At 31.7% G+C, this 19,428-nt stretch overlaps 1 protein-coding gene across 15 annotated transcripts in view; it reads right to left on the reverse strand.

The window, feature by feature from the left end:
* pHCl-1 (pH-sensitive chloride channel 1) overlaps positions 1 to 19,428 on the reverse strand; it is a 158,295-nt gene that overhangs the window by 13,197 nt on the left and 125,670 nt on the right. For 7 of the 15 annotated variants that reach the window (XM_025305888.1, XM_025305887.1, XM_025305898.1 and 4 more), the window contains 2 exons: positions 16,928 to 17,080; positions 11,714 to 11,928 (listed from right to left, as the gene is read on the reverse strand). In XM_025305888.1, the coding sequence (XP_025161673.1) occupies positions 11,714 to 11,928; positions 16,928 to 17,080 (368 nt within the window). Of the gene's footprint in view, positions 1 to 8,422; positions 8,474 to 11,713; positions 11,929 to 16,927; positions 17,081 to 19,428 lie in introns of all 15 variants that reach the window. The other 8 variants (XM_025305886.1, XM_025305895.1, XM_025305891.1 and 5 more) reach the window with 2 other exon arrangements.

Here is a 19,428-nt window from a genome sequence, read left to right on the forward strand (position 1 = left end):
GTTTCGAAGGGGACGTATGGTCATATTGTTTCTAAATAGATGCGCCAAAAAGATACAAAGGTCACTTCCACTTTTTAAAATGGAACTGCTGATTTTCAAATAACTACGATTATAGCCCATCTCAATACAATGATTATAGATATTCAAGGCCACGGACGAAAAAAAGTTGAAAAACAAAAGTTTGTCATTTATACTCGAATACGCGTCCGCGAGAATTAATAAATATATATCCTAATTCGTTCTCTGAATAATCTATCGACCTGTGATAGGAGAACTTCGTGATTTCAGAAATTGATTGTTTAAAATAAAATAGGACACCCCGTGTATCATGTGAGACACTTAAAATTCTTAAATCACATCTTAAATATTTTCGCTATTTTTAGAGATGTGAAAATGTAATTATGGAAGTTGTATACGATAATAAAACGGCCATAATATACTAGGAATAATTTTTCTTGTGGGTATAGGCGCTTTAGAGATTTTAAAGTCATGTCCCTTTCTTTTCTTTTTTAAAATAGCACGTTATGCTTTTTCATCTTTGAAGCAATGTTTTTAGCAGATGTTCAGATAATTTCAACAACCTATAATACAAAGTTATTCGGCACAAACAAAAAAGTAAAACAATGACTCTAATGTTATAGGAGATACTCGAAATGATGTTTGTTTGCATCAGTTTCATCAATAAAGCAATAGATGATGGATTCAAATGATCATCACGAATATTAAATTTTTAGCAATTAAATTAAATTAAATTAAATTAAAAAAAATGATATAGAGAAACTAGATGTAATATGACAATGATCGTTGCATTTATAATATATAGTACTAATAATTCAAGAGACATTGAATCAATAAACGTATTGTTTCATGAAATAAACTTACGGCAAAACTATTACTTATTCTAAGGATAAAAATATAGTATGCTATTTAAAAAAACCAGTGATTTTAAAATCTCTGAAACACTTCCATCGACAGGAAAATTATTACTAGCATATTATGGTGTTCTTAATATCGTGTAGCTTTCGTAATTACAATATTTTCATATCTCTAAAAAGTGGAGATATTCAAAATATTCATGATAATTTTAAGTGCTTTATATATATCTGGTATATATCGGATTGGTCAGAAAGAAAATTTGCTCGAATTTTATCAAAAGATGTCATTGGAAGTTAATATTAGAAATACTAGAAGTATTGTCATATTTCTAATATTTTATATGATTCTGAAACATCATTTTGTAGTATATAGCTTTGTTAATTGAAGGTAGTATCGATTTAAAAATGAAATATATGAAAATATATTTTAACTGTCTTGTGTATTTTTTATTATCGCATGAATAAAAATAATGCAAGCTCAGTAGGAGATTTATACGATACAGAGACAACAAGTTTGAAATTCGAATTGGTTCGTCAAATTTAGAGTTAAGATTTTTTTTTGAGAATGCTTCATAATTGCTATCTTTTAAAAATAAACAACACATTATCAGGAAAAAGATTGCTGAGACACTCCAAATATCTAAAACATCAATTGTAACTCATTTCATCAGAAAAACAGAAGTACATTTTTTAATCGATATGATATGTAGATGCTTCATGAATTGTGTGAGAAAAAGTTTAATTAGTGCCTCTATTTGTGATTTATTCTATAAACGTAGTGAAAACAAGTTATTTTTTAAACGTTTAGAACGGGAAATAAAAGATTGATTATTTACAACAACATTGTGAGAAGGAAGATCCTGAGATAAAAGAAACGAATCTTTATCGAGCTCCGTGTTTGGTGTGATTGGAAGGGAATGGTATACTATGAGTTTTTACCAAACCACAAAATTATCAATTTCAATAAATACTATTTATAATTATAAGCTAGCTGAAAATAGTGATGGATGAAAAATGTTTGGAAATAAGGAAGTAAGGAGTAAAGACGTTATTTTTCATTATAACAACGTGAGAGAATATTTGTGTTTTTGATTATCTGCAAAAAATTGTCGGATTTTGGTTGAGATGTTTTACTTTACCTATTATATTCTTCTGATATTGCACTTTCAGACTATCTATTATTTTGTTCACTTTAAAACAGCTTAAACGATAAAGAATTTCAATCTTTGGGAATTGTTAAAAATTACTTGGGTAAATTTTTTAATGAAAGATCGTCCCAATTTTACACTGATGAAATAATGAATTTATCTATATTTAGAAGATGATTTGACATTGTCTAAAAAAATAGTGCTTACATTATTGATTAAAGTTACATCTTAATATTTAATTTTTAAGTTTTAATTGCTGCAGAAATCCGGACAAACTTTTTGACCAATCCAATATATACACACGCACACATGCACAAAAATAAATTTCAATTATTTATACATTTCATCATTCTTTGCATAGAACCGTTATATGACTTGAAGCTTCGAGCAGTTAGATTGACATTAGTTATATAATGTTAGTCTATTACTACATACCGACTTTGCACCGATAAAAGAAGAAAATTCATTTTAACCAACGAGTTACGACTTTATGAAAACAGCTCTCCTGCTTTATTCATTTTAATCGGGATTAGAGACAATTGGTTTTGATGATAGTTATGCAAAAAACGCTGGAAGCACTTGGTACGTAATTATTATTTTATAACTATTTCCATTTTCTTCATGACTATTTCCATCTTTTGGCAGCATGCCAATATTTTAAAGCTTTTCTACTGTTTTAAATATATTGTTTGTAGATGATGGTAATGTCCTTATGATCACAATACGCTAGCGGCTATAATACTTTTATCTAAAATTTTGGTTACATTCGTTGCTACATTATCACATATATTGATAATGGCGGTAGATAAATGAAAAAGTATATACATAGTTAACGAGACATTATGATGATTATAATCAGAGAATTGTAACATGACATAAAGGTTATCTCATAAAAGTGAAAAATCCTGGTCGCTGATGATGAAACGAAAATGATTAAAATGATCGCGAAAGATGTATCGATATTTCTTGATCAATGCCTTCACACCGAAAACAAATAAGTGTATCAATTATAAGATTTAAAACATCTTGCAAAATAAATAAAAAAAGGTTTGAAACGTTACTAAATTGTTGATAAAGTCATTGGCTAATAATAAAAATATAAGCAAAGACCACACATAAAACCGATGTTAATTCAATTACGAAATAAAATGATATTAGTAAAAAAGAGAGGAAGATAAAAAAAGAGAAAAATCATATTTTATCATATATATACAGAGTGTCCGAGATCTTTTGGAAACGAAAAATTACGAAGATTAATAAGATCAAACTGAAAAGAAAAGTCAAGTAATATTTTGCAAAAGTCGCAATAATTATTAAGTTATTAATGATTGAAAATGACCACATTTAAAGGCTCCTTTAATTGATAACTTGAAAATTTACGTACTTATTTGCAAAATGGTAAAGGACTTTTTTGTTCAGAATGACCTAACCTACAATTATATAACGGCTATTTTATCTAGCGATAGATATGAGTATATTGAACTTTGAACTTGGAATCTTGAACCTGTCGCTAGGCACAATAGCTGTCATATAATTGTAAGTTAGGTCATTCTGAACAAAAAGATCCTTTACCATTTTGCAAATAAATACGCAAATTTTTCAAGTTATCAATTAAAGGAGTCTTTAAATGTGGTCATTTTCAATCATTAATAACTTAATAACTATTGCAATTTTTGCAAAATGTTACTTGACTTTTCTTTTCAATTTGATCTTATTAATCTTCATAATTTTTCGTTTCCAAAAGATGCCAGACATTCTGTACAGGTTGTCTTGCGTAAGGTGGCTGTCATATGCAGATAAAACGGGTTCAATTGAAGCAAAGTTCTCTTTCCTTTTTTAAACAACTGCGTAAAATTTCAGTTTATGAGTGAAAGAAAATAAGCAAATTAGTGCGTGCGATGCTATAGGACGGCGTGATCGCATTCAAAACGGCTGATTGCGCGTTAATTTCTTAGCAGCGATCAGTATTGAATATTACGACAAACGTCTACACGCTGTTCGCGTCTTTTGGCTGTCTTTTATTATTATCTGATGCTAATCGCCGTTAAGGTCACATACACATATCTTTCGAAATATACTTAAAATATACTTAAAATACTGACAATACTTAAAATACTCTTGCTGAAACATATTTCAGTTGCTCCGAGATTATCAATAGACTGTGTAGCTATAAAAATCGTAACGTATTTACAGTAATGTTACAGATAACATGAATATAATTAATAATAATCAGATATAATTCGACATTCAGTAATGACAGTCAAGAACAAGAAGAACGATACAACTTATTTAAAAAATAAGATATATAAAAGTGACATTAAAATTGTGAAAAATTTGTAATTGGTACATAAAATATTGCAAATTTTATTGGAAACTATTGCCAAAAAATTTATTTTTAAATAACGAAGCAGATATTTTAAATATTGTTAAATTAATAACAGAACGAGAGAGAGAGAGAGAGAGAGAGAGAGAGAGAGAGAGAGAGAGAGAGAGACCATAAACAATTGCTGAGAATACCGTAGCTATATCTTTACAGATGAAAGATTCAGATAAAAAACTCTTTAGATAAATTAATAATTAAGTTAATTAATGATTAAAATTATAAATTACATCATTGTATAATTGAAAAAGAAATGAACATAATGACTCTTTCCTGTGTAGAATGACAAGAGACACACATATATTTAACTTTCTATTAAAAATTATAAAATCAAATTAGAAATAAAACAAAAAATTGCAAAAGTTTTGCGGTCTACAAAACAGCCAGCTGCCATATACAGGATGAGGCATTTAAAACAGGTGAATAACTTTGAAAATATGCAAGATAGAAAAAAAATATTAAATACAGAAGTTGTAAAGTTTTAAGTGATGCATCACATAGCAATACTAATATGATTTTGGACAACGTTATTAAGGTTACAGGAAAATCATCTTGAATTTTTTAAATAGAAATTTCCACTTTTTATTATATCACCCTTTTCTACCAATCAGTCTAAATAACTTTTGTCTGAAACATTTTTTTATTCACCTAAGATTTTTTGAGATATGTAAGGAAAATTTGGTAACTTTTTCAATATTTAGCTTACGATATTTCAGTAACTATTCATCAAAAGAAAAAGTAGTACTAGATTTTTTTGCTCTATTTGGACTCAAGAATATATTGTTATAATAGCGCATTAACTTTAGTTAACTTGGTGATTTTTAAATTTTCAATAATCATTAAACTAACAAAAGTTAGAATACTATTGTAAAAAAATATTCTTGAGACCAAATAGAATAAAAAGGTCTAGTGTGATTTTTTCTTCCTTTCTTCCGATAAATAATTATTGAAATATCGTAAGTAAATATTGAAAAAGTTACCAAATTTTCCTCAAATATTTCAAGAAATATTAGGCAAGTAAAAAAATATTTTAGACAAGAGTTGTTTAAATTAATTGACGGAAAAAGATGATAAAGAATGGGGGTATCTATCTAAAAGATTCAAAGTGACTTTCCCGTAACTTTAATGACGCTGTTTAAGATCAGACTACTATTATTACATGATGTATCAAAACCTTCTGTATTTAATATTTTTTCTGTCTTGTATGTTTCAAAGTTATTCAGATAGCCCGTTTTAGGTATCTCACTCTGTATATTACTGAACTCGTCCTACTTCCGGGATATGTGCAAAATCAGATGCAAGTCAGGGAAAGTAATTCCCTTGAATATATATTTTTTTAAAGATAGTAATTTTTACTCTTTTACAGTACGCTGCAAACAATTTCGGAATACTACTGTCAGTACTTTTAATACATTTCGGAGAATGATTTGAGAAACGACCGTGCTTTCCCACGCGACATCGCACATGCTGATTCGCTAATTTTCTTTTACTAATAACTCGAAATTTTCATAGTTGTTTAAATGATAAAAAATGGTGGACTTTCTTATTCAGTTTAGCCTGTTTTATTCGTACATGAGCGATTGACCGTTCTACGTGGAACATTCTATATACAATGTATTTCATTTTAATTGCTCCAGGCAAATATCTCGAAAAATATTAAAGATATGGAAAAACATTTCAGACAGAAGTTATTTAATTTAAAAGGAGACATAAGAACAGCGATATCATTTGGTTTACAAATAGCGCCATTTTCGAGATATTCACTGATCGTTACTTTTCTTAAATAGAAATTTTTATTATATCATCCTTTTCTACCAATTTGAATAACTTTCGTCTAAAACGTTTGTTTATTTGTCCAATATTTTTTTAAATATTCAAGGAAAACTTGGTAATTTTTCAATATTTATTATAGCTTATGATATTTCGATAATTATTTGTTGGGAAAAATCGTACTAGACTTTTATTCCGTTTGGTCTCAAAAATATGCTGTTACAATAGTGTCTTAAATTTTGTTAACTTGATTTTGAAATTTCCAAAGGTCATCAAGTTAACAAAGTTAGGGCAATATTGTGATAGCATATTCTTGAGATTAAATAGAACAAAAAAGTCTAGTACGATTTTTTTTTCGATGAATAGTTACCGAGATATCATAAACTAAATATTGGAAAAGTTACTTAATTTTCTTTAAATATCTGAAAAAATATTAAGCAAATAAAAAAATATTTCAGACAAAAGTTGTTCAGATTAATTGGTAGAAAAATATGATACAATAAATAAATTTAAAATATTATACAAATAAAAAATGGATTTCCATTTAAGAAAAGTGGTTATCAGTAAATATCTCGAAAGTGACGCTACCTGTAAACAAAATGATATCGCTGTCTTATGTCACTCTTTAAATCAAACAACTTTTGTTTGACACGTTTTTTCATATCTTTCATATTTTTCAAGATATTTATCTGGGGCGATTAAAACAAGGTACCCTGTGTATAAAATTAAAAATGTAACATGTGTAAAGCGACACTGGATTATCGAAGTGATTAAAAAATAGTTAAGTGTATCTTCTTTCATTATCGGACAAATTTTGCTCTTATTATAAACAACGATGTTATCCTCGTGAAGGCAACGAAAATATTGAAATTTTAACACACATTGAATAAAATTGTAACATGCATACATGCACATACATAATGCACCTCCATGCATTTCATGCATAATACGTACATTTTAACGATTCTCCGTTATCAATATAAAACGCAGGCCAGATGCGAGGAAGACGAGGGCAGACGGAGTGAGGAATATATATATATATATATATATAACGAATCAACGAAATCTTATTCTCTTTTTTTATAAATGCACAGCAATTGCTCTCATAAGATTCTATTAAGTCAAGAAATTAATATTTATTATTGAAATCATAGAATCAAACTAAATTATTTCTTGAACGAAGTCAGAGATTATGCTTGGTAGAATGTCTATTTTTCCAGCTCGAAATTTGTTTGAGAATATAATAAAGTTGCGAAAATTGACTGCTTTCGTACAAGTCGAAGGAAGTGAGTCTCTTCTCTTCGTTGTTCTGTGCATTTACATGTAACGTGCACTTGCATCGTAGAAAGCATGCACTTACCGTACATTAATAGAAGAAAACAAAGATAATAAAGACTAAGTAATAGAAATATGTGGTAAGAGATCTGTGGTACGAGGGAAGGAAAATTTCAGTCCGATGCTAATAAAGTACCAAGAAATAAGTTTGTGTGGAAGTGTCTTGCCTTAACGAACGTCTCCTGTTCGTTATTAGGAAAGCATAAACATTTTCAGGCTTCATTTTTACAAATATATATATATATGTGCAAAATTCCATTTTTTAAAAATAACGTTGTTACTTATGATAGTGGACGACCTATTTCTCTATGATATTATATTCGAATGTATATTCGAATATAAATATCAGAATTTCAAATTTCAGAATATTGTCAAAATTTCAAATATATATTATAGTCACGTTTTCCATGAATTACTACAAAAATAAAAATGTTCCTTTTGAATGTGAAATGCGCGTTACTCAAATACGAAAGTGAATATTATACAATTTTATAAATATCTTTCCCTCGCACGAAATTTTTGCATTTCTACCTCCATGCTTCTCAGTACTCATTGCAAATATAGATATAGAAGAGGAAATAGAAAAAATGTACGATCCCCGGGATGAGAACGAGAGTGAGAGTGTCTGTGTTTATATGTGTATCTGGCGTTTCGTATGTCTTTAGGGCGCGGTTAGGACCTTGCACGTGTATTGTTCCTTCTTTTTTTTATCGATTTTGCTCAACAATATTAAACACACAAATGTATATGTGCCAGAATTTTCTTTCAAATTATGACTTTTTCACTCCATCTTTTTTCTATGTACCCCTCATGATTTCAATAATAAACACGGGGAAAACATTTTGTAACTCACAATACGAGAAACAAATACGTGTGAAGTCGTGACCACGCCTTAATACAATGTGGGATCTTACCAAGGGGCTGGCCAATATAATCCCTATCCTGCTGAGCACCGCTGGGAGCCGCTGCAACATCACAGACACCAAACAAAGAGACTTACTCACCAACACTTCCACCAACCAAATTCTTACTAATCGTGTTTATAACAGAAACAGACAGACAGAAAGAGAAAGAGAAAAAGAGAGGGGCGGGAAGAGAGAAAAATGTATATATCTGTATGTATATATGTGTATATCTGTGTGTGTATGTGGGAAAGAAAAAGATAAAAATGGAGGAAAAGAATAAGAAAGAGAAAGGAAGCAGGGTGAGGAGGGGAGGAGCGCGTTTGATTATTCTTATGTTATTTTCATTCTCAATTCTCGTTTATATGAAAAAGAAGGTAAATAGGAATATATATATACGAATATCTCAAAGATCTACGAATGTTTGAGGATAAACAATGTATTAAAATCCTTGAATAAAGAATAAAAAAGGAATAATGCGAAAATAAAAAAATTAAGATAATGATAAAAAAATAAAAGAAAGAGAGAAAGAAGGTGATAAGGCTGAAGGAGAGAGGGAGAAAGAGGAAAGAAAGAAGAGGATAAGAAAATGAATCGTGAATGGAGATATTAAAATGACAAATCGGCAATGAGAACTAAGTCAAAAGAAAAAGTGAAAATAGAAGAAATTAGGAAGACTGATGGAGAGAGAGAGAGAGAAAGAAAAAAGAATTAAATGGCGGAGACATGCATATCATAGCCTCTTTCTAAAGTGATGTGCAGTGATAGGAGATCGTGGGAATAAAGTCGCGCACGCGTATTAAGCAAACACTGTGAATCCTCAATAGTATACATTTTTTAAATATAAGGTATTATTAGGTGTGTAAGGGAAAGGAAATGTCAAAAAAATTGTAAAGAGAGAAGAAAATTTCTGTAAATATTAAATATAACACTTAATAAACTTTCTATGTATTATTAACATATATTAAAGTAAACCATTTTTTTTTAATTATATGAATCACACATACACATGTAGAGGCGCTCTATGCAGCACCTAGTAACATTTGTGGAAACAGAGTATGTAAAATTGTAACATCAGCTTACGCACGCGCACGAAGATTCCCACGGAGGGAAAAATCGCACGATCTCCCATCACCGGTTGCGAGTACTTTCGAAAGAATAACGCGTTATTTATGCCAGTGGTGCTCAAACTTGCTCCGTGGATAGGCTATCTGTCTGTTTAAGATTGTTGGAATACGGACGACTCGTTTCTCTTTCTTTTCAAAACGTGTCTCTTGGATATTTTTATACGTAAAACCCGAAATATTGATTAATATCACAGTTAACGAAAACATTATTGTCAAACGTTTTTGTAAAATATCAAGAATCGATCGATTTATGTTTCGTCATCGATAAATATGTAATACGATTCACGTGCAATTTTTTCATGGCATTTTTGCGAGCTCGCAGTGTATCGGAATGCATTTGCTGCCGCAATTTGGCAGAAAGTAATACTCACATTCTCTGAAAAAGAAAAGATACGAATCGAGAGGAAACTATATAGATATAGAAGAGTCTGGAGAGATGCAGAGATTAAAAAAATAATACTGTGTTTGTGCAAGGTCACGCCAACAAGTTCACATGTGCAGAATGTAAACGCGATAAAAGAATGTGTGACCTATCAAGAAGTATCGGACACCTCGTGGAAAGTCCATTACACATAAATATGAAAATATAAAACAGGAAACGTATCGTGACACACAATCGTCTATTCATCCGCGCACTCGCACGACAGCACAATTGATGTTGGGAAGTACATTCAGAAATTTACGGCTTTTCATCGCGTTCACATTACCAGGATCTTTGACCGCAAGTATGAGAATCCAGTCATATGATGAATGTAATATGATCTTGGACACATATGTTTACCTGGCGTTTATTTCCGTGCCGTTCGAATTAACCGTTTTCTCGTCTTCTTGCGAATTATTTCTATTGTATCAAATGAGAAAGATGATCGCGATTATGGTCTTACAAATAAAATATGATACAAACCTCGCGAAATCTACAGTCTTAATTGGCTTTTGCTGAAGGAAAGCTTTTTTCTCCTAATACTATGTATCGTTGACACTGGTGATCTTCATCTAATAAAGTTGCAACGTCTATCATCAGCTGGCAAAGTCACAACTCTGAGATATGTCAACTGGAGGGCGTCACTCTATATTTATTTATATGCGCGAATGCGACAACTCTAGGTTGTTTATGACATTCAACAATGATGATTAGCATTCTCGGTCGTCGATGTTAGCGAATAGGGCGACTAATCATTCTTCCACAAATAACATCTACCAACCTTATCTGATATGAAATATACAGTCGTTACTAGAATCGGCTTAAAATGTTTCAAAACGCCCTGGAAGATGCACGTACATATCGGACAATTAATTATAACTATGTAAAATTAAAGGAAGAAAATTCTGCGTTACTTCATACAGGATGTTCAAAAAGTTCCGGTATGGCCAGGTAACTCTTGAAATATTGATTATCGTAAAAAACTTGCAGGAAAAAAAAGAGTAAAAAATTACGTTCAGATATGTCCTTAGTCATGTTGGCCTTTGACCTCTAGAAGTCGTTTCAAAGTCATTGAACGTTACATTTTCATAAGTTACGGTACGGTCGGATAAATCTGGAAATATTGATTGTCGTAAGAAACTTCTTAGACAAAATGCAGGGAATAAAAAAGGTATTCAAAGGTGACCTTGACTTTTGACCTTGAAATGACCTCTGGAGGTCAAAGGTCAACATGACTAAGGACATATCTGGATGTAATTTTCTACACTCTTTCAATTTCCGCTATCAAAAACACATGCTTCTATTTGAAAAAACGCGGTAGACCTTTATTTGACATTGAAGGTTACCTCAAGGTCAAAGGTCAAAGTCACCATTGAATACCTTCTTTATTTCCTGCAACTTTTGTCGAAGAAGTTTTTTACGATAACCAATATTTCAAGAGTTACCCGGCCGTACCGGAACTTTTTGAACACTCTGTATATTTCAGAATTATTTTGTTCTTGCGATTATCTTGTTGCGAGGTGGCGGTTAGACTAGCTTTAAACCGATCCTAGGTGTTATAGCCACTTCTGAAAAAATGATCTCTGTATCGTCTTGTGTTATATTACGTATTTTACTCCGCGTTAATTAATATTAATTGCGCGAGAAAGGCAGTACGGCCCCATTTAAATTCACATTGCTAAACATTCGTGACAGGAGTGCAATATATGCGTCACGTTGACCAAATTATCGAGGACACGCCAATTAGCAAAGTACCTGGGTAACGGGGTTCTCGCCCGGACGATAGACAACGTTGTGCATCGGCCGTTTGCGACCGACGTAATTCACGCAGACGAACTCGAGCAGACTCGCGTAGATGAAACACATGCATACGCCGTCCCACACGTTCATGGCAGTCAAGTTCGAAACGACGGGCAGCGTTCCCCGGAAGCCAGTCGACGTGGTGAAAAAGTTGAGCATAGTTGTTACACCTGAAACACGACCGATACTATATTCATTTTCCATTGTGTTTCTTATTTACTTATTTTTTCTTTCTTGTGTAAAATGTTATATATGCGGGTAAATATGCATAAAAGGTAATACCTTATCGATATTTCTTATTTTAAAATATGCTAAAGGCTAAAATTCTGAATAATTTTTTTTAATATATCTATAAGGGGGTCATTTGTAATTTCCAAGATATTCGATTTTAAAGTATGAGAAAGTAAGAATGAAAGAAGGATATGTAAAAGTCGTTGACTTTTGCGCCCAGCCGGCAAATGAAATTTGTATGTTTTTTTTTATAGTTTTTAGATTGCAGAATCACGTGATACAATTTATTTTCCATAAACATGAAGGGAACATATGTAAAAATGTGAAAGAATGAATAAATAGGTACGAATGTGCCATAAGAAGGAGATATACAGGGTATCTTAGAACTTTGGGACACGGACTGCTTAGGTTTAACATTGAGCTAAGTGGGAGGAACAAAAAAGTCCTGTACCATAATGTGAAAATCGTAATAGGTTTTTAGTAATAACCGCGTAAAGTTTAGCGATTTCCATGCCCATCGCAGCCTATAGACGCTCTGCGGCAAGTTGTGTGCGTAGAGGCTGAGCGATAACGCGTCTCTTTGACGCGCGGCGTCAAAGCGCCAAGACGCCATAGCGATAGTTAGCGATAGTCAGATTTTCACATTATGGTAGAGGACTTTTTTGTTCCTTTCACTTAGCTCTATGTCCCTATGGAGCCCGTGTCCCAAAGTTCTGAAACACCCTGCATAATGATCTCTTTTACAGAATGTTCGAACCCTTAAAAACCATGAAATGACATTTTATTATGATAGAATTGAAATAGAGAAAAAAACCAATGTACGAAAAGCTATATAACGATATATAATTTGATACAACCTAATCTAATCTGACCTCATCTCATTCACCCTACCATATCCTACAGATATGCATATATCTCAAACATTTTCGACAATAATTATTCATCAGATTTTGAAAATACCAATGAAAACTCTTAAACTCATTTTCATTACTGCGTAAGCGAGCGTACACAATCGATCCTACCAACACATACACGTGCGCGCATACACGCAACTAAGAGCACGCATACTTAGCCACAAACACATGACCGCAACTCCCGAGCTATGGATTAAAACTGACCCTTTTCAGGATCAAATGATGTGCAAAATCCGATCGCGCCTTCCCGCAGTGCATATCGGGTAACGCTGATGCCGACGATATGAGTGGAATTGACACAAGGGTTAATTATAATGTCATTAAATAGAGAATTAAATTGTCATTAAGGATCTGCGATTTATGAGTCCAGAATTTAAGCGTATGGGATTAAAATGTCTAGGTTTTCAGGATAAAACTTAAGGGTCTGAAGTTTAAGAATCTACGGTTTAGAAGTTTAGAGTTTAAATAAAGTTAAAAGTCTGGAGTCTAGAGTTTAAGAGAGGGGAAGGTAACAGTCAAGGGGCGAAGCGAGTATACAGGATGATGAAAAAAAATGAAAACCCTTAAAAATCTCGAAAGATATAAGTTTTACAGAAAAGTGCTTCAGACGAAAGTTATAAGGCTCAAAACGATGTATTTACTGATCTTATCAGTTTGATCTTGAATGGCGTTGCCAAGGTCAACTTATTTTTTTAAACAGAAACATTTTTTATTATATCATCTTTTTCTATCAATTAATTTGAACAACTTTTGTCTGAAACATTTTTTTATTTACCTAATATATTTTGAGATATTTAAGGAAAACTTGATGATTTTTTCAATACTTAACTTATGATATCTCGTTAACTATTTGTTAGAAGAAAAAATAGTACTAAACTTTTTTACTCTATTTGGTCTCAAGAACATATTGTTACAATAGTTCTCTAACTTTGTTCTCTAACTTATTGACTTTTGGAAATTTCAAAATCATCAAATTAATAAAAGTCAGGATGCTATTGTAACAATATATTTTTGAAACCAAGTAGAATAAAAAAGTCTAATAGCATTTTTTTTCCGACAAATAGTTGGCGAGATATCGTAAGTTAAATATTGAGAAAGTTTCCGAGTTTTTCTTAAATATCTAAAAAAATATTAGACAAATAGAAAAATGTTTTAGACAAAAGTTATTCAAATTAATTGGTAGTAAAAGATGATATAATAAAAAATGGGGGTTTTTGTTTAAAAAAAATAAGTTGACCTTGACCTGACCTTGGTAACACCATTCAAAGTCAAACTGATAAGATCAATATATACATCGTTTTAAGCCTTATAACTTTTGTTTGAAACATTTTTCTGTAAATATATCTTTCGAGATTTTTAAGGATTTCCATCTTTTTTCCTCACCTTGTATCTGACTCTCGTCTTATATTCTTTGAGTTTCCGTAGGTGTATTCCTTTTTATTTCCGAACTCTATCACAACAAAATATCGTACATTTCATGGATTTTGAGGGTTAGAACATTCCGTAAAAAAGATCATTACATATCTCATTCTTATGGCACATGCGTGCTTATTTACTCACTTCTTTCACATTTTTACGTATGTTTCCTTCATGTTTATGGAAAATGAATTGCATCACGTGATTCTGCAGTCTAAGAACTATAAAAAACATATAAATTTTACTTGTCAACTGAGAAAGTCGATGACTTTTATACATTTTCCTTTAGGAAATTCTGATAAATACAATTTTTATAAATTAAATATTTTTTTATTAATTTATATCTCATTAAATTCTCGTTAAAAATGCTCACTTTACTAAATTCATGAATTTACTATATTTGAAAAATAAAAATATTCTAAAAATAGTTAGAAACCCCTACGTAAGGTTTAAGTTCATTAAGCCTTACACAAAGGTCTTTACCTATTTTTGCAATATTCCGGATATGATAGATTCATGAATTTAGTAAAGTGAAAATTTTCAACAAGAATTTAATAAAATATAAATTAATAAGAAAAACGTTAAAAAATGTTTATTAGAAATTGGTCTCCTAAATTTCATTTTTATCTTCTAACACTTTAAAGTCGAATATCTCAGAAACTACAAACGATATAAATATATTATAAAAAATGATTCCTAAAGAATAAAGAATTTTACTTCTTACAATATATTTTATAATATATATGGGGCATTCTCTGTCAAATCTGACACTCCCTTTATCCAAAAATTGAAGCAACAAAAAAACTGTACCCGGGTTAATTTTGAAGCTATGGATGTGTACTTCCATTTAAACCGTGGCCTTTTCAGAAAACCAATATGACGGTTCCAATATGACGGCTTGAAATCGGAAAAATTAATAGGAAATTTATTATTATCTAATTATATCTTTCATATCGGGTAAAATTCATGGAGTAAAATGGTTTTTGAGAGTTTTCGAGAGTGCTCCAAACCAATGATTGGATTTTTCATTTAACCTCTTTTAAAGGTTAAAAACGATTTTATTGCCAATAAACGATTTTATTAGATTTTAGGGCCTGTGTTGGGACCAGTCAAAATTTTTAAATAGAAATCCCTATTTTTTACTAAATTTAGACTACGCCTTACTATATTAGCTTAACAGCTTGGTGTTTAACCTGCTTAACCTGTATGACGCGAAAGATACAGACAGTCGATCCTTCAAATATCTAATATATACTTTTAATAAAAAGAGGGAATAATATTTAGAAAAAATTTGTCGAATGTCCGAGACCTGCCACGTAAGAATAAATTTAACATAAAGGGAGGTTAAGAAATATATAGTGACAGGTTAGCAACTTTCAAGCACTATTGCCGATTCACCGAACAATCATGAAACATGAATATTCAGATGTGATGCGTCTGATTGATAATTTTCGATATAACACATACTGACATTTGTATATACACTGGAAAACAAAACAGTTTCGACAGTTTTTTGTTTTTTACAAACGTTAATAACTAGTCTAGTTGTAAAATTTGAGAACCACTGCTCAAGGTTTGCACAAAAGATAGTAAGTCTCTTTAACCCCAACTGTATGTGTCTCTCTAACCCACAGACTTTTATAGTATAACGAGATTGCTAACTCCGACTCAACACATGACCCTAAAAAGTATGTACCGTCCTGGTAGTCCGACATTTACATTTGATTGGTTGAATCAAAACATATTTCCTCTATTTGCATCGGCCATATTGCTTATGTAGCCCTTCTCCTTGTGGACTATCAATTTCATGCATGCGCAGATGCTTGATTCCCTTATCTAACACATACTTTTTGAGGTCAATGTTGTGCTATAGTATACGAGGGAGTTAGCAATCTAGTTATACTATAGAAGTCTGTGATTTAATCCCACAATCTTGAGACTTCTCTTTGTATTAAGTAGTAATTCTCAAATTCGCAACTATACGGATTACTAATGCCATTAGGGAAAAAACTGTCAAAACCGTTTTGCTTTCCAGTGTATTCCATATGCTTTCAAAGAATACATTAAAGCTTCTAGTTATCAATATAGTATAATATAAAAGCCTGTGTATCTCCCGATACTGATTATTATTAACAAAAGACTCAAGTGGCTAGTCAGTTTTCATCTATTCGTGCCGTCCCATTGCATTGGACGCGCTGATTTACTAATTTTCTTTTGTTGATAACTTAAAATCTTACATGATTGATGATAGTGATCCCATTATACAGTTTCATAAGTTCTACATGCACATCGTTTGGCCATCTTATGTAGATATTCTATCAGTTAGTCGAAGAACTACAGAAAGAAAGAAGGCACAATCGAAAAGACAGCAGATGTGAAGATGAGAATAATACAATTTCATCTGAATTCCCTATTTTATATTAAATATACCGCATGAATATGTTGTATTTCGATATATGTAATCAATTATTTTTTTTCATGCCGCTGTGCATGAGCCACTCGAGGTTAATCATTTTGATTAACTTACTTTGAGTGATTTAATGACATTAGGTCGAGATAAATCCGTCAATTTTTGAGATATGAGGTGGTACTCGTTACGCGAACTCACCGATCATCACTCGTGCCGGCACGGCATTCCACTCGAGCCAAAATGTAATGAAGGAGCTGGTTACCAGAATAATGCCGGGGATGAAAACTGTAGTGAAGTAGAAGGCGCGATCCCGTGTGAAGATCAAATCCACTTTCAAGCAGCTGTAATTACCTAAGTCATGCATATGCAACTTCATTTTCCATGTTGACGTAAAGATTGATGAGTATTTATATTTTCAGAGAGCAGAAATAAATTAGTATTTGAATATCGATTTGAGTGTGGAAACGAACCATTAATAAATATATATATCAATATAAATATATATTTCAAATGTTCTCAAGTACCGAGCGTCAAGTACCGTCTCTTATTTACTATTTATAGTGTGTGTGTGTGTGTGTGTGTGTGTGTGTGTGTGTGTGTGTGTGTGTGTGTGTGTGTGTGTGTGTGTGTGTGTGTGTGTGTGTGTGTGTGTGTGTGTGTGTGTGTGTATACATGCATACACGCAGGATATTCATTTAAAAAGATTCGACACATTTCAATATGTTTTACAATATGTTCTGTACGAAATGTACAATGTTTTGTACGAAAAAATATTGAGTATAAAATTTGTAAGGCTTTAATAAAAATACATGTTTATTTTAAAAAAATATATATAGATCGCGGTTATCAAGATTATTCCAAAAAAGGTCCTTTGTTTTCTCAAATTGAAATAGGTATTTTTCATTGCAGGTTTGAAAAAGCAGATAATTTTACGTTCATAGTTTTTTCGAAAATGACTTTTTAATTTCTTTACCGAGTAAATATTAGAAAAAATTGAAATACATGCATGACTTGTGACCTTAAGTGTGCATGGTAAACACGCACGCGTATGTATATTTTTACGCGAGAAAGGGAGGAAGGAGAGGAAGAGAGGGAGAGAAGAGAGAGAGAGAGAGAGAGAGAGAGATCGAATGTGAGGAAGGAAGAAAAGAAGAAGGAAAAGAAGGGAAAAAGGAAGAGAGAAGAAAGAAGAGAAAAAGAGAAACAAAGAATGTGTGAAGAACTATTACAGTTTGTTTTTTCATTCTTATATCATCTCCAAAATGTGTTCTTCATTTTTATTTACATAAAAAATAAATTGTTTTCAAATTTTTTTCTTATGTTCTGAAAAATTTGTCTTAGGAATCGATTTACATACTTCAATTATTCTCTTTCTTAAATCCTGGATGACATTTATCGAAATTTTGTAAATGACTAATTTCAAGCGCCCCATAAAATAATCTGATATCGACAAATCAAAGAACGTTGGAGGCCATTGAATGGGCTCGCATTTGCCGATCTACTTAGAATATTGGTCGAACGAATATTGGTTTAACGACTAATGTATAAGCTTTTTATTTTTAGAGACGGATTTCAATAATAAAATTTAGTTGACTATGTTTGAAAATGTTAATCTTCTTATTATGCAATGATTAAAAAATCAAGTAGGTGAATACATTAGCTTACATCTAGACAAAAATTTAATGCATTTCTAATAAGATTGGGCTCCTCACCACTATGTAGTGCATGTATGTCAATGTCGAACAGCCGATATCCTAGTAAGTGAATTGGCAGACACGGAGTGCATTGAGTGACCACCAAAGTGCCCTGATTTATCACCATTAGATTCTTTTTTAAGATGCTTAAAATTATAAAATTTTAGTGAACGAACCCTACGTTTAAAAAATAAAATAACTGAAATATATATCAGACAGGCAAGAAAGCCATGTCGTTTTATTTCTATGTAAATAAAAAGTAATTTTTTCATACAAAACTTTACTATCTGTTTAATTCAACGACCTGTTGCCATCTATTTGGTAGCTTTATGATTCTGGCCTTATAGAACTTCTGAACCTTATTGGTGAAAAACTGATCCAAGTTTTATAGCCTCATCAGAATCGAATTTTTTTCTCTTCAAGAAATTTTGCAAAGAACGAAATAAATGGTAATCTAATGATGCAAGGTCAGGCGAATATGGTGGGTATAATAACACATCCCACCTAAGCTGTAACAATTTCTGGCGGATAACCAACGATATATGTGGTCTAGCATTGCCATGGTGAAAGACAACACCTTTACGATTTATCAGTTCTGGGCGCTTCTGCTTGATTACTTCGTGTAATTTGTCCAATTGATGACAATACAATTCTGAATAAATTGTTTGATTACGTTTAAGTAATTCAGAAAACACAATAATTGTAATCCACCTTGTAATCCCACCAAATAGATAGCAAAATCTTCCTTCGGTGAATGTTTGCAACTTTAGAAGTGCTTTGTGGCAATTCATTACGTTTGCTCCACGATTTTCTTCGTCCCACATTGTCGTAAACAATCCATTTTTCATCACACATTTGTTTAAAAAATAGATCTTTCTGCTCACGTTTCAGGAGAGAATCCCTAATATTGAAGCGTTTGATGAGATGAATTTCAGTAAGCTCATGTAAAACCCAAATATCGAGTTGACGTATCTAAATTGTTTTAAATGATTTTCAGTGCTCGCA

This window comes from Harpegnathos saltator, unplaced genomic scaffold (assembly GCF_003227715.2).
Source record: "Harpegnathos saltator strain DR-91 unplaced genomic scaffold, Hsal_v8.6 scaffold720, whole genome shotgun sequence".
Classification (NCBI taxonomy): domain Eukaryota; kingdom Metazoa; phylum Arthropoda; class Insecta; order Hymenoptera; family Formicidae; genus Harpegnathos; species Harpegnathos saltator.